This window comes from Ascaphus truei, chromosome 9 (assembly GCF_040206685.1).
Source record: "Ascaphus truei isolate aAscTru1 chromosome 9, aAscTru1.hap1, whole genome shotgun sequence".
Classification (NCBI taxonomy): Eukaryota; Metazoa; Chordata; class Amphibia; order Anura; family Ascaphidae; genus Ascaphus; species Ascaphus truei.
In genome coordinates this window covers 63305435-63332087 of record NC_134491.1, presented here as the reverse complement: position 1 = coordinate 63332087, position 26653 = coordinate 63305435, and the positions used below count along the sequence as shown (strand labels likewise).

At 46.2% G+C, this 26653-nt stretch overlaps 1 protein-coding gene across 1 annotated transcript; it reads left to right on the top strand.

Moving 5' to 3' along the window:
- The first annotated feature begins 282 nt into the window (after positions 1-282).
- Positions 283-26335, top strand: LOC142503286 (uncharacterized). The gene is made up of 5 exons (XM_075615447.1): positions 283-343; positions 16210-16353; positions 25106-25183; positions 25547-26281; positions 26328-26335. Exons 1-5 carry the CDS (start codon positions 283-285, stop codon positions 26333-26335), a joined length of 1026 nt encoding a protein of 341 aa, XP_075471562.1.
- Positions 26336-26653: the final 318 nt, after the last annotated feature.

Below are 26653 nucleotides of genomic sequence, written 5' to 3'. Positions count from 1 at the left end.
CAAAGTTCTGGCCTAGTCCAGGGGCTTTACTTGCTCCCTGGACACATCTGTCCTCTCTGCTGGCTCCGTGACGACTCCTTCACATGCTCTACGTCCGCGGAGGATATTCTGCTCCAAGAGGGCTGTATGCATTCCATTGGCTGGAACAGCCAATATGTTCTATCCCCTCCCCGAGGATTCTGGGATTTGTAGTTCTGCTTCATTACATATGGAGCCATTCCAAGATGGCCACCACAACTTTCTCTCGAGGCTTCTGGGAATTGTAGTTCCGCGATTCCCAAAATGACCGCCCAACTTACATTCGGGCTGCCGGAGGAGCGGAGCAGTTCCCCTCACACCGGAGGTAAGGAAGATGGACCCCACTACATATGTCTTTGAGATGTGTAGCAGGTATTCTAAGTATATCTTATACTATATTAGTGAAAGCACTGTATGTTTGCCTGCCTGTCTGGATGTCCGGTGTCCCTCTCATTGGTCCCTTGGCCCGCCCGCCCCCGCACACCTCTCATTGGCCTCACACACTCACACCACCCCCTTGGCCCGCCCCCCACACCTCTCATTGGCCTGAGGCGGAGTGACGGGCCAAAGGTCCAAAAAAATAAATAAAACACACACACACACACACACACACACACACACACACACACACACCTCTCTCCCCGCTCCAAATCACCTCTCTCCCCGCTCCAAATCACCTCTCTCCCCGCTCCAAATCACCTCTCTCCCCGCTCCAAATCACCTCTCTCCCCGCTCCAAATCACCTCTCTCCCCTCCCCAGCGGCATCACCTCTCTCCCCGCTCCAAATCACCTCTCCCCGCTCCAAATCACCTCTCCCCGCTCCAAATCACCTCTCCCCGCTCCAAATCACCTCTTCCCCCTCCCCAGCGGCATCACCTCTTCCCCCTCCCCAGCGGCATCACCTCTTCCCCCTCCCCAGCGGCATCACCTCTTCCCCCTCCCCGCTCCAAATCACCTTTCCCCCTCCCCAGCGGCATCACCTCTCCCCCCTCACCGCTCCAAATCACCTCTCCCCGCTCCAAATCACCTCTCCCCGCTCCAAATCACCTCTCCCCGCTCCATATCACCTCTCCCCGCTCCAAATCACCTCGCTTCCCGCAGCTGCCACGCGGCGCGTAAGATGGCGGACCCCCTTCCTCCCTCGCGGCGCCGAGTCAGACGGTGGCGGCGCCCGGAAGTACAGGTAGGTGTCGCTCCCCACCTCCGGCGCCAAACGGAACTGAGAAAGGGCGCATCAACTGAGGTGTGTGTGTGTGTGTGTGTATGTGTATGTGTATGTGTGTGTATGTGTGTGTGTGTGTGTGTGTGTGTGTGTGTCACTGTCCACTGCCCCCCCCTCCTGTCCACTGCCCCCCCCTCCTGTCCACTGCCCCCCCCTCCTATCCACTGCCCCCCCCTCCTATCCACTGCCCCCCCCTCCTGTCCACTGCCCCCCCCTCCTGTCCACTGCCCCCCCCTCCTGTCCACTGCCCCCCCCTCCTGTCCACTGCCCCCCCTCCTGTCCACTGCCCCCCCCTCCTGTCCACTGCCCCCCCCTCCTGTCCACTGCCCCCCCCTCCTGTCCACTGCGTCCCCCCTCCAGTCCACTGCGTCCCCCCTCATGCAGGGGGAGGAATCCATGCCTTTGACGCCCCCCCCCCCTCCCTTTGACGCCCCCCCCCCCCTCCCTTTGACGCACCCCCCCCCCCTCCCTTTGACGCCCCCCCCTCCCTTTGACGCACCCCCCCCCTCCCTTTGACGCCCCCCCCCCTCCCTTTGACGCCCCCCCTCCCTTTGACGCCCCCCCCCTCCCTTTGACGCCCCCCCCCTCCCTTTGACGCCCCCCCCTCCCTTTGACGCCCCCCCCCCCTCCCTTTGACGCCCCCCCTCCCTTTGACGCCCCCCCCCTCCCTTTGACGCCCCCCCCCCTCCCTTTGACGCCCCCCCCTCCCTTTGACGCCCCCCCCCCTCCCTTTGACGCCCCCCCCTCCCTTTGACGCCCCCCCCCCTCCCTTTGACGCCCCCCCCCCTGCCTTTGACGCCCCCCCCCTGCCTTTGACGCCCCCCCCTGCCTTTGACGCCCCGCGCGCACACACTGACTGACTGCCGCACGCACGCACACACTGACTGACGCGCACACAAAGCCTGACTGACGCACGCACACACTGACTGAGGCACACACTGACTGTGTGTGCGTCAGTCAGTCTATGTGTGTTTGTGTTTCTGCCTCAGACTCACTGACGCGCGAGCAAACACACAGTGACTGACGCACACACGCTACATGAAGCTGTAAAGGAGGGAGGGAGGGGGGGGACTGGATTGATGTGAATGGGGGACAAACAGAGAGAGGGGGGAGGAGAGAGAGGAACGGGAACATTACATCCCGGGCAACGCCGGGTCACTCAGCTAGTCACTACATATTACAAGGGATTCTTAGAGAAGTGCGTACAAATTGCACTTGAATGCAAATGTTGATGTTTTATTTTGATCAGTGAATAATTATAAATTCAGCTCAGTGCAAAAGAAATTAACTTAATTTTTCTTCATCACTATTGAGTAAGTATCTAAGCTGGAATGACGCTAAACTGTGCTAAAACAGTTGCACCTTGTTTGTACAACTATTATTTACTAAATCATTTCTCAGCGTCAAGTGGGACTGCTGTTTTCTCACAGCATTTATTTGACAAAGACCTTCTCCTTTTCTGTGGGGTTTTTTCACTAAAATATTGGGTGAGTTCCCAAAATCAACCAAAAGAGCTTTTGTTTTTAAATTAGACACTGTAACACAATTTTGTTTAAATGATTTAATTCACTGGGTTCTTACCAGAGAAAGATAAAAATAATAATTGTAATTCAGCAAAACCTTGAAAGTTTAAAGATATTTAAAAATACCTATACGTGTCCAGATTTTTTTTTTAATCCATGGATTAGCCCATAAATCATATCGCCAACTGCAGCTTTTAAATAGAAACTTGAGGGCTACAGTTACAATTTCTATCTAACCCAGATCATACAGGACATAGGACAATGCTGCACTCTAGTGGTAGTAATGGGAACTTGGCAGGTTTCGAGATTTGCAAATGTTTTAGAACGTGCTGTGCTCATTTTCAGTAAATTTAGCATTTTTCAAGAACATTTTCGCAAAACTTCCCAAACTTTTGCCAGGATTTATCCCCATGTTATGAAAATGAAAGCATAGAAAGTGACAGGTACGTTTAACACATGGCGAATTTTCAAGGGAAAGCTTCTGAACAACAATTAATATCTGCAAAAGTGCACATTATGCTAACTTTGTTGAAACTATTGCTCTTCTTTACTCAGGATTATGAAGCCTTCGGATGCCCTAAGGCCAGGGCAACAGACAGCTTTTCCTGGGCCAAGGACTAGAGTTTCCATTGGGCTCCCATTCACCAGTGTTGGCTGCCTTTTGAGACCCCCACTGCTCTCCCTCATGCCCTCACCTGTCCCTCCCCGCACCTCTATCTCCCCCCACCTCTCCCTCATGCCCCCATCTCTCCTCATGCCCCCACCTCTCCTCATGCCCCCACCTCTCTCCCTCATGCCCCCAACTCACTCCTTCATTCTGTCACCTCTCTCTCCCACCCCCCACGTCTCCCTCTCCTCAACCTCTCTTTCATACCCGCCCCCTCCTCCCTATACCCTTTATACACAACCCTCCATACACATAATACCCCGCCCCCACATACACATCATACAAACTCATCCCCATACACATAATACCCCGCCCCCACACACACATCATACAAACTCATCCCCATACACATAATATCCCCAATACACATAACACTCTATGCAAAACAATAACCCTCCCACCACACATAATAACACTCCCAAGGGCCCCACCACACACACACATATATTAACACCCCCCAGGGCCCCACCACACACACACATATATTAACACCCCCCAGGGCCCCACCACACACACATTATTATACCCTCCAGAGCCCCTCCCCACACAAACACCCCACTACACACATAACAACACCCACCAGGGCCCGACAACACACATAATAACCCCTTCCCCAGGGCAACAAAACACAAACCTCTACTTCGGGAGTGGTATCCGCTCTGGTGCTGTGCCAATCCAAAAGTTGGGCCTGACTTCTGGAACGGCGGGGCTCATACCTCTGGCCGAACCCAACTTCCATAGCCGCTCTGGCAGGCCTGCCCTGGACATAATTACCAGGTCATGGGGCCTGGCAGTGTTGTAGGGGGGGGGGGGGAGTGCATGATGTATGGCTATATCATACCCAAAAGGTTTGTTTTTCATGCTTTGATCGCATCCTGTATTCCCGTGGAGCGCAGGATGCAATTTGGGCAGCCAACACTGGTGAATGGGATCCCAATGGAAACTCTAGTCCTGGGCCCAAGAAACGGTCGCCACGGTCATGTCACTGCACTGTGCCTGAGGGGCCGTGGCAATCAGGTATGGATCCCCTCAGGCACGCAAAGAGTTAATAATATTATCATAGAAATTTGCATACACAAAACGTCCCTGGCCCATAGAGCTTACAATCTAATTTTGGTGTCTACGGCGCAAGGAGACTTGGCCAAGGTAACAAGACAAACTGACAGCTACATTTTCATCCAGGCTCACCCACATCCAAGGCAGCATTCCTACTTCTAAGGCTGCGGTCCCAGTCATCACTGTGACATGTGTGCCCGGCAAGGTGGGGGGGGGCGGCGCATGCACAGCGCTAACCGCGGTCTGCGGTCTTCCAGGGAGGGAGGGAGATTGTGACAGGAGGGGGCGTGGTCGGGGTGTTGCGGGGGCGTGGCCATGACCTCACGCGGCTGGTTCGCCCTCAATGGGTGAACCGCCGGCGGGGGCGTGGCCACGCCTCCATCGCAAGTTCTAAACTCAATATCATTGAGTTTTAAAAAAACCTGCCAGTATGGCGCGGCTGCACCTTCAGCGGGAAGGTGAGTACTGGGCCCTGCCCCATTGAGAGGCGGTGCTTATACGCACAGCGCACGCCGAGGCGTGTGCTGTAGCCGTGACTAGGACCGCAGCCAAAGCTGTTAATTCAGATATTGATTAACTTTAGCCCTTTTCAACCCCTTCAGCACTTAAAAAGTTTAAAGCAGCATTACATGTGACATGAATCAGGTTTGAACATAAGTGACTGTGTTCAATTCTGTATTCTAAATATCTCTGCAGTTTCTTCTGTATGGACATACACATGTTACTATCTTAAAGTTTTAGACCTTTACATTAAAATTATATTTTGGCATTAACCCCTTGAGTGCCAAAGGTGTTGCTAATTCTACCAACTTCACCATGACAATATCGTTGCAAAAATGCAGGTCCATTTCCAGCTTCATTAACTCCCCCATAGATAAATCTGATGCTGTGTTTCTAATTCCGTTTTCTTAATAACACTTATTTAGGCCGAAACCTAAAAAATATGGGGACCAAATATGGGCAGAACATTTTACATAAAGGTAATAATGGTGTTACTATATCAGACATGTCAACTTTCTGTGAGTCTCACTGGCTCTCAGCATCAGCCTCTCCTAGACTTCAATGCCATTTACTTTATTATTGGCCTCAAATCCGCAAATCTGACTGATTTTGGTCCTGGGAAAGTGACACATATTAGCGGTTAACCACTAAGGTAATGAAGTTCTGCTTTTATTTTCATTTTATTAATATAGTATTGAAGAATGGGGTCCCTGGAGCTGAGCCACATTCATTTCAGGTCTGGGGACCCTCTGCTTCCCGAGGGACAGGCCCCAGTATGGGGTGCAGGTATCTCCTGCAAGTTTAAATGTCCCGGTCACGTGGGCTGTGACGTGAGAGAATTCAGTAAATACTGGAACCCTATACTGGGACCTGTACCTCGGGAAGCAGGGGGTTCCTGGACCTGATAGTAATGTGGTTCAGCTCTGGAGAACCCTTGCTTCAATCCTGTGTTTATGAAATTAAAATAAAAACAGTGTGATCACCTGTAAGAGCTGTGCAGTGAGATGCAGTTTCTCTAAGCACAGCTCTTCCAGACCAGAGAAAAATATCACGGGCATATCACTTGAAAAGCAAATTCCAACTCCTGCGGGATGTCATTTTCGTAGCAAACGGTATTTACCAAACGATGTATCTTACAGAATACCGTTTTTTCACAAAATTCATACCGTTCAGTATGAACATGCAAACATGTTTGATGTTGCAGTGATTATATCAAAGCCACCTGAATGTTTCTAAATCTATGTTTCTGTATCTCAGTAAGTTACAGTATGTTTCTGTCCCTCAGTAAGTTACAGTATGTTTCTGTCCGTCAGTAAGTTACAGTATGTTTGTTTCCCTCAGTAAGTTACAGTATGTTTCTGTATCTCAGTAAGTTACAGTATGTTTCTGTCCCTCAGTAAGTTACAGTATGTTTCTGTCCGTCAGTAAGTTACAGTATGTTTGTTTCCCTCAGTAAGTTACAATATGTTTCTGTCCCTCAGTAAGTTACAGTATGTTTCTGTCCCTCAGTAAGTTACAATATGTTTCTGTCCCTCAGTAAGTTACAGTATGTTTCTTTCCCTCAGTAAGTTACAGTATGTTTCTGTTCCTCAGTAAGTTACAGTATGTTTCTGTCCCTCAGTAAGTTACAGTATGTTTCTGTTCCTCAGTAAGTTACAGTATGTTTCTGTCCCTCAGTAAGTTACAGTATGTTTCTGTCCCTCAGTAAGTTACAGTATGTTTCTGTCCCTCAGTAAGTTACAGTATGTTTCTGTCCCTCAGTAAGTTACAGTATGTTTCTGTCCCTCAGTAAGTTACAGTATGTTTCTGTCCGTCAGTAAGTTACAATTTTCTTTCTTTCCCTCAGTAAGTTACAGTATGTTTCTTTCCCTCAGTAAGTTACAGTATGTTTCTGTCCGTCAGTAAGTTACAATTTGTTTCTTTCCCTCAGTAAGTTACAGTATGTTTCTTTCCCTCAGTAAGTTACAGTATGTTTCTTTCCCTCAGTAAGTTACAGTATGTTTCTTTCCCTCAGTAAGTAACGGTATGTTTCTTTCCCTCAGTAAGTTACAGTATGTTTCTTTCCCTCAGTAAGTTACAATTTGTTTCTTTCCCGCAGTAAGTTACAGTATGTTTCTTTCCCTCAGTAAGTTACAGTATGGTTCTGTCCCTCAGTAAGTTATAGTATGTTTCTGTCCCTCAGTAAGTTACAGTATGGTTCTGTCCCTCAGTAAGTTACAGTATGTTTCTTTCCCTCAGTAAGTTACAGTATGTTTCTGTCCCTCAGTAAGTTACAGTATGTTTCTGTCCCTCAGTAAGTTACAGTATGTTTCTGTCCCTCAGTAAGTTACAGTATGTTTCTGTCCCTCAGTAAGTTACAGTATGTTTCTGTCCCTCAGTAAGTTACAGTATGTTTCTGTCCCTCAGTAAGTTACAGTATGTTTCTGTCCCTCAGTAAGTTACAGTATGGTTCTGTCCCTCAGTAAGTTACAGTATGTTTCTGTCCCTCAGTAAGTTACAGTATGTTTCTGTCCCGCAGTAAGTTACAGTATGGTTCTGTCCCTCAGTAAGTTACAGTATGTTTCTGTCCCTCAGTAAGTTACAGTATGTTTCTTTCCCTCAGTAAGTTACAGTATGTTTCTGTCCCTCAGTAAGTTACAGTATGGTTCTGTCCCTCAGTAAGTTACAGTATCTTTCTGTCCCTCAGTAAGTTACAGTATGTTTCTGTCCCTCAGTAAGTTACAGTATGTTTCTGTCCCTCAGTTAGTTACAGACACATGTTATATTTTGACTGTGTTTTATTGTCAGAACATTATGATGTTCACTGATTGGTGGCTTTCCCAGTTTGTTTATGCTCTGTGGTCATTGCTTAGCAACAGATTCACAGCTGAAAGCGCAGGGCATTTCACGGGAAACAAAAAAGAAAAAAGCACAAGGCCCATAGAGTAGTATAGTTAAGTTTATACACAATTAAAAACGGTTATAAACACTTACAACAATGTAGTTGTTACAAGCACTTCGGTACTGAGATAGACCGCAGGAACAGAAGCACGTTGCTCGTCTGTTTGTCGGGGTTGTGTGAGTCCTGGCCCTCTTCCTCCTCTCGAACGGCGAACTGTTACACTTCCGCGTCAGGTGACTCGTGACGCCGGCGTGTGTCATCGAACGGTGGCTGAACTGCGGGCGGTCTCCAATTCCCTCTCCAAACACAGCAGTCAGGAATCTCTGCAATATGGGTCTTCACAGCAGCTTAGTGTAGGCTCACTGGCAACCAGAGCAATGTCAGCCCTACGCGTTTCGAGAACTGTGTTCTCTTCGTCAGGGGCACTGTCATTGCTGGTTGCTTTCTGTTACTATATATAGAGTGCACTCTAAGCTGCCAAGTGTAACAGTTCGCCGTTCGAGAGGATGAAGAGGGCCAGGACTCACACAACCCCGACAAACAGACGAGCAACGTGCCTCTGTTCCTGCGGTCTATCTCAGTACCGAAGTGCTTGTAACAACTACATTGTTGTAAGTGTTTATAACCATTTTTAATTGTGTATAAACTTAACTATACTACTCTATGGACCTTGCGCTTTTTTCTTTTTTGTTTCCCTTGTCTCTAGTTTCTTCTGGTTCCGAGGTTGGTTCCAGACGCAAAGAAGCTGCATACCCATATTTTTTCGTGACTGGACAATATATATGTGGGAACAAGATTTAGGACATTCTTCAAAGTATCAAGTATTAATTATTTTTTTCCTTTAATTGTTCCTTATTATTGTGTTAATCCCATCCTTTATATGTGACAAATGTATGTATATGTTTATTCATTTTGTTAGTAAGAGCGCTGGTGGATACATTGAAGGAGAGAGGGGCTACTTTCCATCTAGTCCCTCATTGTGTCTAACTCACTTAAACTATTTCAGGGCATTTCACACCAACTCTACTACCAAATTCTTAAATTCTGTGGGTATTTGGGGATCTGTGTCTCACCCTACATAGGGTGACCATTCGTCCCGGTTTTCCCAGGACAGTCCCAGTTTTTCGTGTGCTGTACCGGTTGGCTGACTGTCCCGGGAATGTCCCGGTTTTTTGTGTCGGTGGCAGTGCGCAGGGATGGGGGGGGGGAGGGGCGGTGCGCGGCGGCGTGGAGGAAGAGGATGCAGAGCAGCCCGGCAAGTATTTTTTCTTACTGCCAGGGGTTGGGCTTCTGCAGAAACATGCCGGCCGCAGGGGATTGGATGGAGAATGCCAGAGGGCGGAGCTTTAGAAGGCCGGGCCGCAGGGGATTGGATGGAGTATCCGGGAGGCGGGGCTTTGCCTCTCCCTGGCACTCTGGCCCTCCCTCTGGCTCCTCGGCAACCCGGCTCTCTCCCTCACACCCCCGGCACCACCCTGGCTCCCCCCCTCGCTCCCCCCGGCACCACGGCTGCAGTGTGTGTGTGAGTGTGACAGTGTGTGTGACAGTGTGTGTGAGTGTGACTGTGTGTGTGTGAGTCTGACAGTGTGTGTGTGAGAGTGTGACAGTGTGTGTGTGAGAGTGTGACAGTGTGTGTGTGTGAGAGAGAGAGTATGACAGAGTGTGTGAGAGAGTATGAGAGTGTGTGTGTGTGTGACAGTGTGTGTGCGAGAGTGTGATGGTGTGTGTGGGAGAGGGGGAGAGGGAGAGAGGAGAGGGGAGAGGGGGGAGGGAGAGAGGAGAGGGGGAGAGAGGGGGAGTGGGAGAGGAAGAGAGGGGGGAAAGGGAGAGGGGAGGGAGAGGGGAGGGAGAGGGGGGAAAGAGGGAGAGGGGGGAAAGAGGGAGAGGGGGGAAAGAGGGAGAGGGGGGAAAGAGGGAGAGGGGGGAAAGAGGGAGAGGGGGGAAAGAGGGAGGATGGGGGAAAGAGGGAGGAGGGGGGAAAGAGGGAGGAGGGGAGAGAGAGAGGGGAGGAGGGGGAGAGAGAGAGGGGAGGAGGGGGAGAGAGAGAGAGGAGAGGAGGGGGAGAGAGAGAGAGGGGAGGAGGGGGAGAGGGAGGGGAGGAGAGAGAGGGGGAGTGAGAGAGAGGGGGAGTGAGAGAGAGGGGGAGTGAGAGAGAGGGGGAGTGAGAGAGAGGGGGAGTGAGAGAGAGGGGGAGTGAGAGAGAGGGGGAGTGAGAGAGAGGGGGAGTGACAGAGAGGGGGAGTGACAGAGAGGGGGAGTGAGAGAGAGGGGAGAGAGAGAGAGGGGAGAGAGAGGGAGGAGAGGGAGAACGAGATAGGGGGGAGGGGGAGAGAGAGAGAGGGGAGAGAGAGAGAGGGGGTTGGGAGAGAGATGGGGGAGAGAGAGAGAGGGGAAAGGGGAGGGGAGGAGAGAGAGGGGGGAAGAGAGGGGAGGAGAGAGAGGGGGAAGAGAGAGAGGGGGAGTGAGAGAGGATGGGAGAGTGGGAGAGAGAGAGAGGGGGAGGAGGAGAAAAGGGGAGGGGGAGGAGGGAAGGGGGGGTGAGAGAGAGGAGGGAGAGAGAGGGGGAGGAGGAGAAAAGGGGAGGGGGAGGAGGGAAGGGGGGGTGAGAGAGAGGAGGGAGAAAGAAGGGGGGGGAAAGATCGATTGATCCATGGGGGGGGGGTGATGTGAGATGCACGGAGGGGTGATGTGAGATGTAGGGGGGGTGTTTAAACCAAAATCATTACAAAATATATACACATTATTTATTCAAAGTATGAGTTAATTATTATTTATTACCCCCACTTCTTTACACATCTATTTTGTGATTTACCCGTCGAACATGTTATCCAGATATCCCCAAAATGTAACGAAATACTTAAAGGTTTCCTCCAAACAAAAAAGGTTGGGAATCACTGCTCTATACACACAAACACACACTGCAGCCCCCACCTCTATACACACAAACACACACTGCAGCCCCCACCTCTATACACACAAACACCCACTGCAGGGCCTACCTCTGTATACAGAAACACACACTGCAGCCAGGGTTGCCACCTTCTATTGAAGGGTAACAGGGAGATAACATTTTTTTAGATCTATTTATTATATATTTATTTATCTTGCCTTTGGCTGTATCCTCCCCTCCAAATTCCGTCAACATGGCTGCGCGACGTCACGTAATACACATTGCCATAACAACGAGCTGCTCCGTGACATCACGCGGCATCAAGTTGACATGACAATGGGATGCATTATGGTGACGAGGCATCACGTGATGCCACATTGTCATGGCAACATGTCACCGCCTGATGTTAGTGTCTTGTTGTCATGGCAATGAGGAGGGGGGGGGGGGCGTGACGTGATGTACATTGTTTTAAAGTGTCCCGGTTTTTCATTTTGAAAATCTGGTCACCCTAACCCTACACGTTCTCTTGAGAGAGGTCCAGAGGGAAGACTGAAATGCCAATTTCCCTGCAATAAGGACATTCTTGTATTTATAAAGTCCTGTGAGTGCCGGCGGTTTCTGCTTTATATATATCTATATATAAATACATATATATTATAAATAATGTGACTATCCCAAGGTGAAGTGCTTGAAGCGAGGTATTTAGGACCCAACACCTTCCTAGGCTTGTACCCTTTCTTCTAACCCGGGGACTTGTTAATGGACTACTGCTTTACAAAAAAAAAAAAAGGTTCAAACAACTTCCTAGCCCATGCTGTTTTCTGGACAAGGCTCACACCCTTAAGCTGGGTCCCTGGTCCCTGGTGCCTGCTGCAGCGCGAGCTATGGCGTGTGCTGCAGGGAGAAGAGCCGCCCCTCAATAGGGCCGGGGCCGCCTGCTGCCTTGGCCACCACGTTACGCAGACAGATTTTTCTGAAGACGGTAAAACGGTCTTCAAAACTGGTTACAGAGCATGGCCACGCCCCCCGTTGGTTCAGTCAATGAGGGCGAACCTGCCGGGTGACATCTTGGCTGTGCCCCCCGCCACGCCCCCATCTTCACCACTGCAGCTCTGCACAGACCGGAGATCACAGCTGCACGCCCCGCCAGCCTGGCAGGCCATAGCCTTACAGCATCAGAGAGAGACTACAGGTGCTGCAGCTTACACAGCTACAGGGCTCTGTGTTGATAAAGAGCTTAGCTCTCCAACTTGTGATAATAGTTAACAGAGTGTTATTTAGCACTCCAAAGAGGGGCTAGGTATTCTGTATTTCCTCCAGTGCGTGACTAAGGTAATGGTTCCAAACATAGGAAAAAAGAAAAGACAGGAAACACAGTGGTGTATTATGGGTAATAAATGACTCAGTACTACTAGTTAATATGTAAGACACTTACACATTGTTTAGTTGGTAATGTCTCGGATATATGTATGAGTTTATACTTCCAGGCTCCTCGTTGATAACAGTATGTTGATAAAGCAGAAGAGAAAAAAACATGGCATAATAAAGTGTAATAAAAAATAGACTGGTATAAAACACTTGTGTAACATGTTTCCCCCTACCTTCTGGGAGATCTCACTATAACACGGTGTGATGTGCTGGCTACCTGCTGGCTTACAGAAGCGCTGAGTTTCCGCCGTTGTTAGTGGGGAAGATAGGACAGGCTTTTGGGGTAATTGTTGGTTCTTTCACACAGGTGCGGCGCCTCCATCTCTTGCAAGTTCCAGGAGTGCTGGATGAGAGAGAGAGAGAGAGAACTACATTTGTCTGTGCCCCTTTTGTACCCCAGGGGAGGGTCCACGGTCTGAACCCCTGATTGGGCAGGACACAGGCCGTAACCAGTCCCTCTTGTCATTCATGTGAGCTGCTTACTGCAGAGAAAACCTGAATTAATCCTAACACTGCCTGCGCTGGTACCAGGCTTATGTGTTAGGAAGGGCAGATTAGTAGCCAAAAAGAACACATGGCTGTGCTTGTTTTTAGAGGGACGTGGAACTCTCTCCCTGGACTCTAGCAGCGGGAATTGAGTATTTACACGAGTACTCACTTATTTTTACATAACACTTCACATTAATTAGGTTTAGTGGTTAGCGCTGCTTTCTTTTTCTCTTTATAGCTAGGTATTTTTTATTCTTGTTTGTGTTTTGTGCCCTGATGATAATAAACCTGATCGTGAACCCAATGTTTCCTGCCTTTCATCTGATATAAAAGACCCTGCATAGTGGCTGAGTTGTCACAATACTTTGAGAATTGATACATTGATTACTAAGTTATTACCAGCTCAGGTCTGGTAATTTAACTCATGTACAGAAAAACAATTGTGACTAGCAATAGAAAAATACTCATTCATGCAAGTGGGACAAATGTACGTTTAAAGACCACAGACAAAATACCCAGTTTAAGAAATGGACCCATAAGCTGCTATTAGGCAAGCTATAAAGCTACATTTCTCCATTAAACTATAAAGGAGAAGGAGTGGCTCAGTGAGTTAAGACACTAACTGGCACTGAGTGTAAAGCAGGGGAACCTGGTTCAATTTCTGGTGTCAGCTCCTTGTGACCTTGGGCAAGTCACCTTATCTCCCTGTGCCTCAAGCACCAATAACATACATTGTAAGCTCCACAGGGCTGGTGCCTGCAAAATGTCTCTGTAAAGTGCTATGTAAAACTAGCAGCACTATACAAGAACATGCTATTATTATTGAACAGAAAAATGATATACAGCACACACTAGAAGGCAAAAGAATATTTGCAGGGTGCAACGGACCACAGGGGACCCAATACCTCCAATATACAATATAAATAACACAAAGCCCAGCACACACTGTCTTTAGATAATAGAACAAATGAAAAGGGATAATGCCAAGAAGAAATGTAATGACATTTAATATGTAACACAAACCACCAGTATAAGAACCACACCCACTACATCAAAAATTGATAACATGCAATAATAAAACAGTCAAAAACAAAGGGAATAATGGAGGGGGGAGAGGGCAGTGAATAAGGTACAAACACAGTAGGGTCAAGACAACACATAGGTGGGTACAAACAATGGGGAAGCAGCAGGGGGGCAACATAACGTTTCGGGAAACACCCCTTCGTCAGGCCTGTTCCCCCTCTCTCCAATGGAACAGAGGGGTACTTCCCTGTCCCCCAGACCAACAATAAAAACGTCAAGTCCCACAAAGAGACTGAATAACCCCCACACAAACGGTTCAATAGGGTATTAGTGAACAACCAAAATGGTGAGTATATAGCAAAGTCAGAAGGAGCAGGATAAATGATGTGAGGTAAAAATGCAAACCACAGGCAGTCTAGTGAAACTCAGCGATCCTGCTCCTGACAGATGCCCTCAGCCTCAAACACACCTTTTAACAACACTGAGAGAGATACCTGTGCATAAAAAAGAGCACACCTGAGATACTTGGGATATATGCTTATAGGAGCCATTTAAATCTATTTGGCGCATCCTAAAGGTGGAAGTGAGGAGGGCTGTACAAGCACTTGCTGAACACATGTGATATCGCGCAAAAGGGAGCAACCACAGGGAATCAGACCTCTCCCAAGTCTAACTTTAAATAATAAATAACACATATTTATAGGTGTTAGATTTGGGTAAAAAAGGTATAATTCATCCAGATGGCACACCTTAAACGTGTCAACTACAATTAGTTCACTTTGGTCCGAGGAGGAATTGCCCCTTTACAGTACTGTAGTTGGTACAATTTGTCTAATTACCGAATGAAACATGCAAAAAAAAGTATAATTTATATACAGCTCAACCCCGTTATAAAGCGATCTGTTACAACACGAATCCGCTTATAACGCAATGCAAGCGTGGCTCCCAATTTTCGTATATATATGAATACTTTACAACACGATTATTGGTATCTTAAATACTTTATTGTACATTATTTCTAACGCGATCTGCTGATAACGCGATGCGATTCTTTGGACCCCAAGCACAGCGTTATAAGGGGGTTGAGCTGTATATACATACTGTACATATCAGTTTGAAGTTACACTTAAATCCAAAACACAGCAGAGATAATTACAATTCTCTTACCATTTACAGAGAAGTGGAAGTTCTATTACCTTTTTCGTCTCGTTTTTCGGGACGTTGCCCAGACAGCCCGAATTCCATATTTATAACTTGTGACTTGGTTCTCCCAAGGGCTTTGATATGCTTCTAATTTCTTTTGATGTGAAGTGGTATCTAGGGATGTCTCCTAATTAAATGAGCGTTACACCTACGGGACAGGGAAACTCATTAATTCATATTGTAGGTTGGTAATTTCAAAGCTATCGTACTTAATTATTTTTAAACACTGGTTGTATGTGCAGTGTAAAGAATATCTCTTTTAGTGTCTCTGGCAGTGGCTTCAACCTTTTTTGAGAAGGGGAACCCCTGAAGGTTTATCAAAATTGCCGGGGAACTGCTGCTCTTTAGACCTCACTCGCTTACACCTGTACACACTCACTCTCCTTTTCACAAGAATACACCCACCATATTCACACAGCCTTTTCTTACACACTCCACATGTATCCCCTTATCCACAAGGCACACTCACCCGCTTTCCTAATCATAAACACCACATTTACCGCCCGTTCTGTGATCTTCCACTTCAAAAACCAGTGAATAAACCAAAGGTCCAAATCTTCTACATTAACCTAAAAGTGTAATTTGTTATTGTTATCTTCCATTTCATATTTTACATTAGAAATCATTAAATAAGCATAGACCTTATTGCTATTAAACCAAAAATGAAATTGTGATGATAGGGCCATCCATGCAAGCATATTAAAGGTTAAGCCCACTGGTTGCCCCTACCAACCAAGATGGCTGCCTATGTCATAAAGTCATATGACAATCTTACTGTTGCGAAAATAGTTGACAAAATGTGTTTCTCCCCCCCCCCATATAGTCAGTTTATTCCCCATTTTGATTCTGCTTGTGTATCTGTTGTGTATTTGTAAGGCTCCATTGTGTTGTAGGCCGGTAATCTCCTCAGTCCGGCGAATACACAATGGAGGCTGGGGCCGTAATCTAATTTGGGTTGGGAGAAGTGCTTGGGAACACTGGGGAAAGGGGGAAGGGCATGGACTCGGGTTGGGGGAACATGTTTTCCTAAAGAGGAGCCATTGTTCATCCTCAACTCTGAGGCATCTATCTTTTAGGACTATAGTATATCAGTCTGAAACTGGGAACTGAGGCCGGGGTCCTAGCCCCGCGGCTCAATTCCGATTGGTCAGTTTGAATTTGCCACTCCTTAAGCCCGATTCTAAGGGGGGTGCTAAAGAACTGTTACCTCCCAAAGCTCTGATTGGTCCGTTTTAGGCGAGACTTCTCTCTGATTGGCCAGCAAAGAAATTTTCTTCGCTGATTTGTTAGCACCTGGTTTTCCATAGTTTCAGATGAGCCTGAGAAAGTTTATAAGCCGATGCTGATCAGAGTTTCACAAGTTCTTACGTATATTCTGAGGTTCATAGCTAGTCATGTGTCAGAGACTAGCGGGAGATCTGATCCTGTAAGCGAGCGGCTATCATCCCAAGGTACTGGGATAACCTGAGATTAATGAATTGCGGAAAATATCCTAGGTAAGCTTGCTATGGCAGCACCCAGCACCTAGCTAGCTAGGATTCCCCCTGTAACCCTCTGTTTGGTGAGTTTAAACTTGTTTTGTGCATTGTGTTGCTCCTGTTGGCGCTAGCCGATATAAACTCAGTTTATTAAATTCCTTAATTCTGTCTGGTGCTTGTGATACTGGTTTAATTGTCTCATCTTCCATTATAAATAGTATGCACGGTTTCTAAGGTGGCTGAGTTTCAATCTAATCTTCCATCATTGATTTTTGATTACCAGTATATATTCTATATTTTTCATGAAACCCACATTTCTAATTCTAAAAAAAAAGATTCTAATGTTAAAATAATCAACAATAAAGTTGGATATTAAATATGAAAGAGAGTCTAGACTCTAAAAGTTACTGAGGTTTAGCAATAAATAGAAAAATGGACAGACTTGGGGCCTCCTACAGTAAGCGCCGATAAAAATAATCGCCAGTGTTTATAAATTGCCATTTTTTAAAGCGTTGCTGTCACGGTATGCAGAAAGCCCCGAATATCAGTGATAGCAAAAGTTGCAAAAATGGCGAGTAGCCGGAGACGAGAATATCGCCACTTTGAAAAGGGCTCACCCGTCGAGTTCTATCTGCTGCAGAAAGTGAGAGCCGCCTCTCTCTGCGCAAATCTCGCCTGAAATGAATTTTTTTTTTAATTTACATTGTGTTACGAGTGTAGATGAGCAGTGGGTCTCCGGAGCAGAACCACATTGATTTGAGGTTCGGGGACCCCTTGCTTCCAGAGATATAGGCCCTGTTATGGGTTGCTGATATCTCCTATGATTTTTATTCTCACGGTCACGTGACACGGGACATTTAAATTCATAAAAGATACTGGCACCCCATAACGGGGTGCATTTCAATGCATTTCGGCTCACTAGAGCCCCTGCTACAATACACTAGTAATAAAACCATAATAAAAAATGTAACACATTCGTTACCGTAGCGGCTATCTGCTATGGTATTGAAGCTCCTTTAATGTCATTTTTATTAATATTATGCGGGAGCAGGGGGTCTCCTGAGATGAAGCACTTTGATTTCAGCCTCAGCGACCCCCTACTTCCCAAGTTACAGGCCCTGGTATGGGGTATTTGGTGCCAGTATCGCCACCATTTTTAAATAGTCAGCATCACGTGACGCGGGACATTTAAATAATGAAGAAGATACCGGCACCCCATATCTGGGCCTGTAACTCGGGATGCAGGGGGTCCCCGAGCATGAAATTAATGTGGTTCAGCTCCCGCACAGAATGAATAAAAATTACATTAAATTAGCTTCATTACCTTAGTGGTTAGCCGATAAGGCAATGAAGGGGTTAAGGCACAATAGCTGCTTTATTGAGGGCAGAGGTGTTGATTGAAGCGGTACTTGGCCCCCTCAGACCCCAATAAACAGTACAATATGTATTAAGTACCAATACATAATACCAATACATAACCCACCCCCTGTACTCCAACATAAAACCATTTTTATTTAATTTCACACAGGATTGATAACTTAGGCCGGCGGGTGTCCCTGGGTGGTCCCCACAGGTGTCCAGGGGCCCCACAAGGGCTCCCTGCGTGGTCCCCACGGATGTATGGGGGTCCCTGGTTCAGCCCCACAGGTGTCTGGGGGCCCTCAGGTGGTTCCCACGGGTGTCCAGAGGCCCCACAGGGGTGTCCGGATGGCCCCCATGGGTCCCCGCTGGCCTGTTGTACCAACCCTGTTGTAAAATAAATAAATATGGCATACATTGCCAGCCTGTATTATTTTTTTTTAAGGATGTGACGTCATCTCCAAGGGAGGTACTGTACGTCACATCCTTCAACCAACATGGCTGTATCACATGGTATTACAGCTAATGGGATTGCAGAGAATCCCATTGGTTGCTGTACCATGTGATAGGTTACGTAGTTCAAAAGGATGTGATGTCATCCTTTAAAGTGACATCACATCCTTTTGAACTAATGTAACCAATCAGTAGGGAGTCTCCGGAGCAGAACCTTGTTGTTTTGAGGTCCGGGAACCCCCTGCAAGATAAAGGCCCCGTTATAGGGTGTCGGTATCTCCTATGCATGTAAATGTCTCGCGTCACATGACTGGGACTGGCGTGTTATTCTGGCGTGCTTTTAAAGCACGATTGACTTATCATTGCTTAGTGAATCCCGCTGACTGGCAAAAAACGGAGCATTTGCCTTTTTTTGCCTGATAGTATGTGTTTTGCTCACAGAGCTGAAAAAAATCCTTTAAGGCTGATAAAGCGCTGTTATCACTGCTTAGTGAATCGCGCAACAGGCTGTATCGTCCTTAAAAGCCACTTAGCGCTCTTAAAAGCTGTTATCACTGCTTAGTGCATTGCCCCCATTGAGCCTTAATGCACTTATCGAAGTTTAGTGAATAGGCCCTATGTTTAAGGCCCAGTGGCCCAATATTTATACATACTGAAACTTTCTGCTCTTTTGACCAAAAGAGGTGAAATTCTGACACAATTTAGAGCAGAGCGAACGTTTGTGAACATTTGATAAAAACATACAATTGTACAATTGAAGGGAAAACTGGGTCTCAAACCTTGTAGTGACCGCACCTCTGCATCACTGGCTGTGTGTTCTGCTGCATCAATGGAAATACTGTATACTGTAAAACTGTCAGGTATCACGTCCTCCGCCCAGAAGGTGTCACCTGTGTATTTATATTGCTGGCCTGGAAATCTGCGCTTCTATGCTGGGGAGGGGCAATGTTGAGAATAATTATACAAATTACAGTTTGATTTGTAAGACACGCATATTTTTTTCAGTGCTGTGCTTAATGAGATTGAAGACTGTGGCATCTTGCTTTGAATACTGTACCATAATAAAGCAAACAAGCACTATGTTTAGATGAGTTTACAGTATAAATTGGGAAACCGATATTGTTTTTATAATATTCGCCTGATTTTTTTTGAGCCTCAAAACATCAACATTATTTGCTAATAGGTTTTTTTGTTACTTGTGTGGATTATTTTGATTTATGTTTTTCATTGTTGTGGCATGTTTAATGTTAAGTTGACTTAAATTAGGTGTTTCCAACCTGTAGCACAAGTGCCACTAGTGCTAATAATAATAAACAATAATAATTGTTTGTTTGTTCTTGTATAGTTCTTGTTCTTGTATAGTGCTGCTACAGAGGCGGCACATTTTATTTGAGTGCGGCTAGTTCCGCAAGCCGGGAGATGTCCCGGCTTGCTAGCCGCATCCCCTCGGCGTGCCGCGCGTCACCGATACGCGGTCACGCGTCATCGGGTGCCTGCGCCCCCTGCACGCGTGCCCAGGGCTCCCCGAGGGAGCCCTGGTGTCCCGCGATGTGGGGGACGGCGGTGGGGGGTTCCAGGGGACCCGGCGGACCCTGAGAGTGGAGGGGGAAGCCCCGATCGGAGCACCGCTCCTCCGATGCTTCGGCGCGCGCACGGGACACCCCGGCGCGCGCCCGGTTACTGTCGCGGCCGAGACCGGGCAAATGCTCAAATAAACTCGGCCGCGACAGTAGTTTTACGTAGTGCTTTACAGAGACATTTTGCAGTCCCTTCCCTGTAGAACTTACAATCTACTGTATGTTTTTGGTGCCTGAGGCACAGGGGGGTAGGGTAGGGGTAGGGTGACTTGCCCAAGGTCACAAGGAGTTGAAACCAGGAATTGAACAGGTTCCCCTGCTACAAACTCAGCTCCAAAGTCAATGTCTTTACTCACTGCCGCTCCTTCTCCCTAAACAAGGGACTTGTCCATAGGAAAAAATCACATTGTATCAGGGTCTTCTAGTTGCAAAAAAAAGATGAAAACTGACACCATTCTCTTACCCAAAGTAACAAAATACCATCGCTTTTAATTTGAATTTTACCCTAAGTTGACTGAGCTACTGATGGAGCCACCTGTGCTGATGCAGGGATATCCTTAAAACCTGACCTGTTAGTGGCCCTTGGGGACTGGATTTGGCCACCCCTGTTCTAGTGTTTATTCATTAACCTGTGATAATGGTATTTCCATGCAGAAACGTTTGGGGGTATATATATATAATAATATATATATATATATAGAATATATATATATATATAATCAGTGTATATTATCTCTCTTGCTTTATCTCTCCCCCTTTGTTCCCTCATCTACAGTATAAATTAAAATAAGTTTGCCTGGTGGAGGTGAGATTGTTGGCAGCGCACTATTCGGACAGAAAGTGCATGCAAAGGAGATGTGTTTCCTTGGGATTTTCAGCCTAGATCAAGCATGTCGAACTCAAAGGCTAACACGGGCCAAATAACAAGGTTTAAGTTTAGGTGGGCCGCAAAAAAACAAAAACTTCAATTTTCATAGAAACGTAGGTTTATTTAGAAAAGTACACTATAAAAAAAAAACAACAAGAACAACGATAAAAATAATGTTTTCTTCCTGACACTTGGCATCTCTGACTCTCTCTCTCTCTCTCTCTCAGACTCTCTCTCTCTCTCTCTCTCTCAGACTCTCTCTCTCTCTCTCTCTCTCTCAGACTCTCTCTCTCTCTCTTTCTCTCTCTCTCTCTCTCTCAGACTCTCTCTCTCTCTCAGACTCTCTCTCTCAGACTCTCTCTCTCTCTCAGACTCTCTCTCACTCTCAGACTCTCTCTCTCACTCTCAGACTCTCTCTCTCTCTCTCTCTCTCTCTTAGACTCGCTCTCTCAGACTCTCTTTCTCTAAGACTCTCTCTCAGACTCTCTCTCTCTCTCAGATGCTCTCTCTCTCTCTGACTCTCTCTCTCTCTCAGACTCTCTCTCTCTCAGACTCTCTCTCTCTCTCAGACTCTCTCTCTCTCAGACTCTCTCTCTCTCATACTCTCTCTCTCTCAGACTCTCTCTCTCTCTCTATCTCTCTCTCTCTCTCACAGACTCTCTCTCTCTCTCAGACACACTCTCTCTCTCAGACACACGCTCTCTCTCTCTGACACACTCTCTCTCAGACACACTCTCTCTCTCTGACACACTCTCTCTCTGACACACTCTCTCTCTCAGACACACTCTCTCTCTCAGACACACTCTCTCTCTCTCTCTCAGACACACTCTCTCTCTCTCTCTCTCTCTCTCTCTCTCTCTGACACACTCTCTCTCTCTCAGACACACACAATCTCTCTCTCTCTCTCTCAGACATTCTCTCTCTCTCACAGACACTCTCTCTCTCTCTCTCTCTCTCAGACACTCTCTCTCTCTCAGACACACTCTCTCTCTCAGACACTCTCTCTCTCTCTCTCAGACACACACTCTCTCTCTCTCTCTCTCTCAGACACACACTCTCTCTCTCTCAGACACACTCTCTCATAGACACACTCTCTCTCAGACGCACACACTCTCTCTCTCTCAGACACACACTCTCTCTCTCTCTGTCTCTCTCATACACACTCTCTCTCTCTCAGACACACTCTCTCTCTCTCTCTCAGACACTCTCTCTCAGACACACACTCTCTCTCTCTCAGACACACACTCTCTCTCTTTGACAGACACTCTCTCTCTGACACACTCTCTCTCTCTCAGACACACTCTCTCTCTCTCTCAGACACTCTCTCTCTCTCTGACACACTAAGGGCCTCATGCAGTAAGCGACGATTATGTGAAATCGGCAAGCTTATCGATTAGTCATGTTATTGGCGTTTTTCCCTCTCCGTATGCAGTAAGTGCCGAATACATTCAAAATCAACCAGAAAACAAATCCGCCCACTCTCACGATGATGAGCCGATCACACACAGGTGTATCGGCGTGCGTGGCGGGGTGCTGTTAGGTTGCACAATCACAAATCTTGCTGAATCAGGCGAAACAAGCATGTTTTTGATTGCGCGCCATATTTAAAGGCAACGTGTACTGCTAATCATTCTCTGTGTTGTTGGGAGTGAGAGAGAGAGAGAGACGCACAGAGCTGGACGATTGAAGATTTGCATATTGACTGAGAGACTTGTTGTGTATTGGGTGAGCTTTGTCCTTTGTTGTTTTGTTTACATCTTTGTCTTGTTTTATATGTGGAAGTGGGTCGTGTGATTGCCTGTACATTTCTTGTCTGTTTTTTGTGAGTGCTGGAAGTATGCCCGCAAAGCGTGGGAAGAGTGATGCTGGTGGGAGTGGGAGTGCTACTCGTGGGAGTACGCGTTGGAGTGAACGTACTGTTCAGGGGAGTGATGTTGCTGGTGCACCGAGTGGTGTTGCTGGGAGTGGGAGTGCTGTTGCTGGGAGTGGGAGTGCTGTTGCTGGGAGTGGGAGTGCTGTTGCTGGGAGTGGGAGTGCTGTTGCTGGGAGTGGGAGTGCTGGTGCTAGGAGTGTGAGTGCTGGTGCTAGGAGTGGGAGTGCTGGTGCTAGGAGTGGGAGTGCTGGTGCTAGGAGTGTGAGTGCTGGTGCTAGGAGTGGGAGTGCTGGTGCTGGGAGTGCTGCTGGTGGCGCAGTTGCTGATGGGGTGTCTGGTGGTGGCGTGCTTGCTGGTGGCCAGCTTTTGGAGGCTCTTCCATTGGAAGAAGGAGAGTCCAGTCAGCACCAGCCAAGCTCTGACCCTAAACCTGCTCGGAAAAAACGTGTGGAGAAGCCACGTAATCCTCGCTTCAATGACCAGGAAAATAGGGCTCTTGTCACTGGCATTCTGGAGCACTATGACAGTCTCTATGGACATTTAGTAGGTAAGTGTAACTTTACATTTATTATTCAAATACATGTGATCCTAGGTCATCTGAGTTTTGTTCATATGCAAATATGGGTACACAATATCTTTCTATGTTCATTAGTGTGGAAACACAGCTTTTTATCATGCCTTACAAGGACAAATAAACACAGGCGGTCAATTTGCCAGAACTGCATACAATATGAATGCAACCTTGCTTACATGTATAGGTTTAGTAGTGAATGCTCATGTGCTGCACATATTACACATAAAACAGCATGTTTGCTATCTCTTGGAACAGCTAGCAGTGTAGGAAACTGGTGCTTATATTATTATTCATTTACCTCATATCTTTTATATGTTTTTCAAGGGCGGACAAGTGCAGCAAGCAAAAAAGAAATGTGGGACACAATAGTCATTGGTGTCAATGCCTGTGGGAATAGTGTCAGGGACAAGTATCATTGTCGGAAAAGATTTGATGATATTAGGTCCAAATTGAAAAAGAAAATACAAGACCAACGCGTGCATGCTACTGGCACTGGAGGTGGGCCCACACCACAACGTCTCATATTGACTCCATTGGAGGAGCTGCTTCGGCCAAAATTACTTACCGTCGTCGTGGAAGGCTTGGCTGGTGACCGTGACATTGGAATTTATCCGTCACAATTTCCAGCAGGTGATAAATATTACTGTACTAGGCGTGTCGTTGCTTACAGTTATTTTGCATATTTACACTGCTTTTTATACTGTCTTCACAATATAAGCATACCTGCATCTATATATGTATATGTCTGATTCTGTATATATATATCTCAAAATAGACATATATGTAGTAGTCCTACTAAAAGCAGTAACTAATATAGCACGTGCCATTGCGTGCTCATTTACATGTGAATTCCCAAAATGCATAGCTGCAGTGGAAGCAATTGATGGTGGGCGAAGATGGGGAACAACAGGGTAGTACACATGTGTAACACATGTTCATGAGAAATTATTAGTAGCTACAGGTACAGAACAGAAATATGTATCATATTATTGTGTATTTTATTGATTTTACTCCGACAAACATGACATTACTGCCTATTTTAAGCATGCATCAAAGAAATTGCATGTAACGGCCTACAAACATCACTGGCACTAACACATCTATAGTTGCTTATGAAAAGGTCCATTTTTGCTTTATGTCATATACAGACAGCATAATGAGGCACACGTATCATATGTTATGTCATTGTTTTCATAACTTAAACACTGCAGATGACTACTTAGCTCATCTACCATTGTGTTAAAGCAGCTGCAATTAATATCTCATCACAGCATACACTTCAACAGAGGGGGTGGGGTTCAGCACACACACTAATTACAGCCTCATTTCACGGTCAACTTAGTTCACACCATTTGCACCTGTTTCAAGTCATTGAAAGGTGTGGCTGATTAGGCTTTTTGGGGAAGGGAATACCTTTCTTACAACCTGAATAGCACAACTGAAGTTAATCACACTCATTTGAAAGCTTAACTCTAGCTACTAAATGCCCCAACAACTCATTACTTATCAAACCGTACGTCACACATTAGTTCACTCATATCTATAGTTGAACTACTATGAAAGACACATTATCACACACTGCATGTGTTGTCTTGTTGAGTCACAGCCACATTCAGGTGTGCCACATCTTCGATTAATGTACCACACATATCCTCTACCAAAAACAACACTTTTTGCAATATGACCACCTTCATGATAACCATTGTGAATGGTCATCTCATGATAGTTATGTACATTATGATACTGATATCACTACACAACATATGATTTTTATGTACTCATTTAATCTATTTATCCTCACGCATTACTGCAGAAACATAGTATGTTGTATGTTAGGGAACTCAAAAATTCTAAGTACACAGGCATGTACAGTGTTATTACAACTATTTATGTTCACTTTCACACACATTTTCGGTTAAGGAACTGATGTTGTTAGTTAATCATAAATACAGAACATACAATAAGTGTTTGTTCAATATTTACACATGTAAATGTAAAACTTATGTTATTGTTATATATAGTTGCCCCTGGAGGACATGTGTCACCTGAGATGGAACAAGTGTCTTCACCTGGGTCAGCCAGCTCAACACTACTAGAAGGTGAGTGTATCATTTGCTGGCCATATAATATGTGCTCTTCTATATGTTATGTTGTCATGTGCATTATTTGTTTTGCACATCTTCTTTAAATAGGATTACTTAGTGTCAGTGAAAATTAAGTGTAAGGCAACATGTATTGTGTTAGTGATGTTAATTATCATGTAGGACTTCTGAGTTTAGAGCAACTTTTCATTCATTCATATTTCATACTGAGTCCAAACATTATTCGTAAGTCAAGGTAGTTTTTAATGAGGTTATAAAACGTATGCTAACATGTTAGGTGTTACTTAGGACACAGTACAATTACATAGTAACACAGCATACATTAACATGCCATTTAATAATGTGTACATTTCTTTTTAGAACATCATGGTGATGAGGATGATGAGTATGATGAGGATGACGCCACAGAAGAGACTGAAATACAATCATGTGACCATGAAGAGGTGCCAATAGAAACTGTTGTACCGCCAAATCGTCCATCAACTTCCACATACGATGCAATTGTAGCTTCAGAGGGAAAAATAGTGGACGCAGAAAATCGTCGCCATTCAGACATGATGACAGTGCTGGAAAGGATGATTGGACTGCAGGAAGAAACAGTATCACAATTGGCACATCTCCACAGAGTCTTCATTGAAGTGCCTAAACAGTTGCAAAAAATCAACACCTCATTCGAAGCATTAGTTGTTCAGCAAACACAAGCTAATTACTGGAGAATGACTAATGTACCACAATTCAACACCTCCCAGCCAGGATCTGTTCATGCAGGTCAGTTTTCACCACATTCATCTGATATTCATTCACCAGGCCCAAATGTTACCGGTCAAGTAGCAGACATTGCTGTGCAGGTTCCTGATGACATCCTACCGCTGCCATCTGTACAAATTCAGCAGCAGACACCTACAAAGGAGGCGACAAAAACAAAACAAGACACACATGAAACAGACCAACCATCACTTGTGCAGTGTCTACCAACTTGCTCACATGTGTCACTGGGCACAAGCCCTGTCCGTGAACAGTCACTACCCAAAAGCCCTGTAGGTGAGTCGCTGCCCAAAAGCCCTGTAGGTGAATCGCTGCCCAAAAGCCCTGTAGGTGAGTCGCTGCCCAAAAGCCCTGTAGGTGAATCGCTGCCCAAAAGCCCTGTAGGTGAATCGCTGCCCAAAAGCCCTGTAGGTGAATCACTGCCCAAAAGCCCTGTAGGTGAGTCACTGGCCACAAGCCCTGTAGGTGAGTCACTGGCCACAAGCCCCGTAGGTGAACAGTCACTGGCCACAAGCCCTGCCCGTGAAGTGCCAGAGGCCACTCAAAGTGGCTCTGTTGTGCCTAAAGTTGGTGGCAAAAGAAAAAGGAAAATTCAAGAGACAACAAGCAGGCCTGTTACTCGCTCGCAAAAGGAACAAAAAAAATAAATGTTATAATTCAGAAAATATGTCTTTGGCCTTGTTTTGTTGACTTCAGATTATC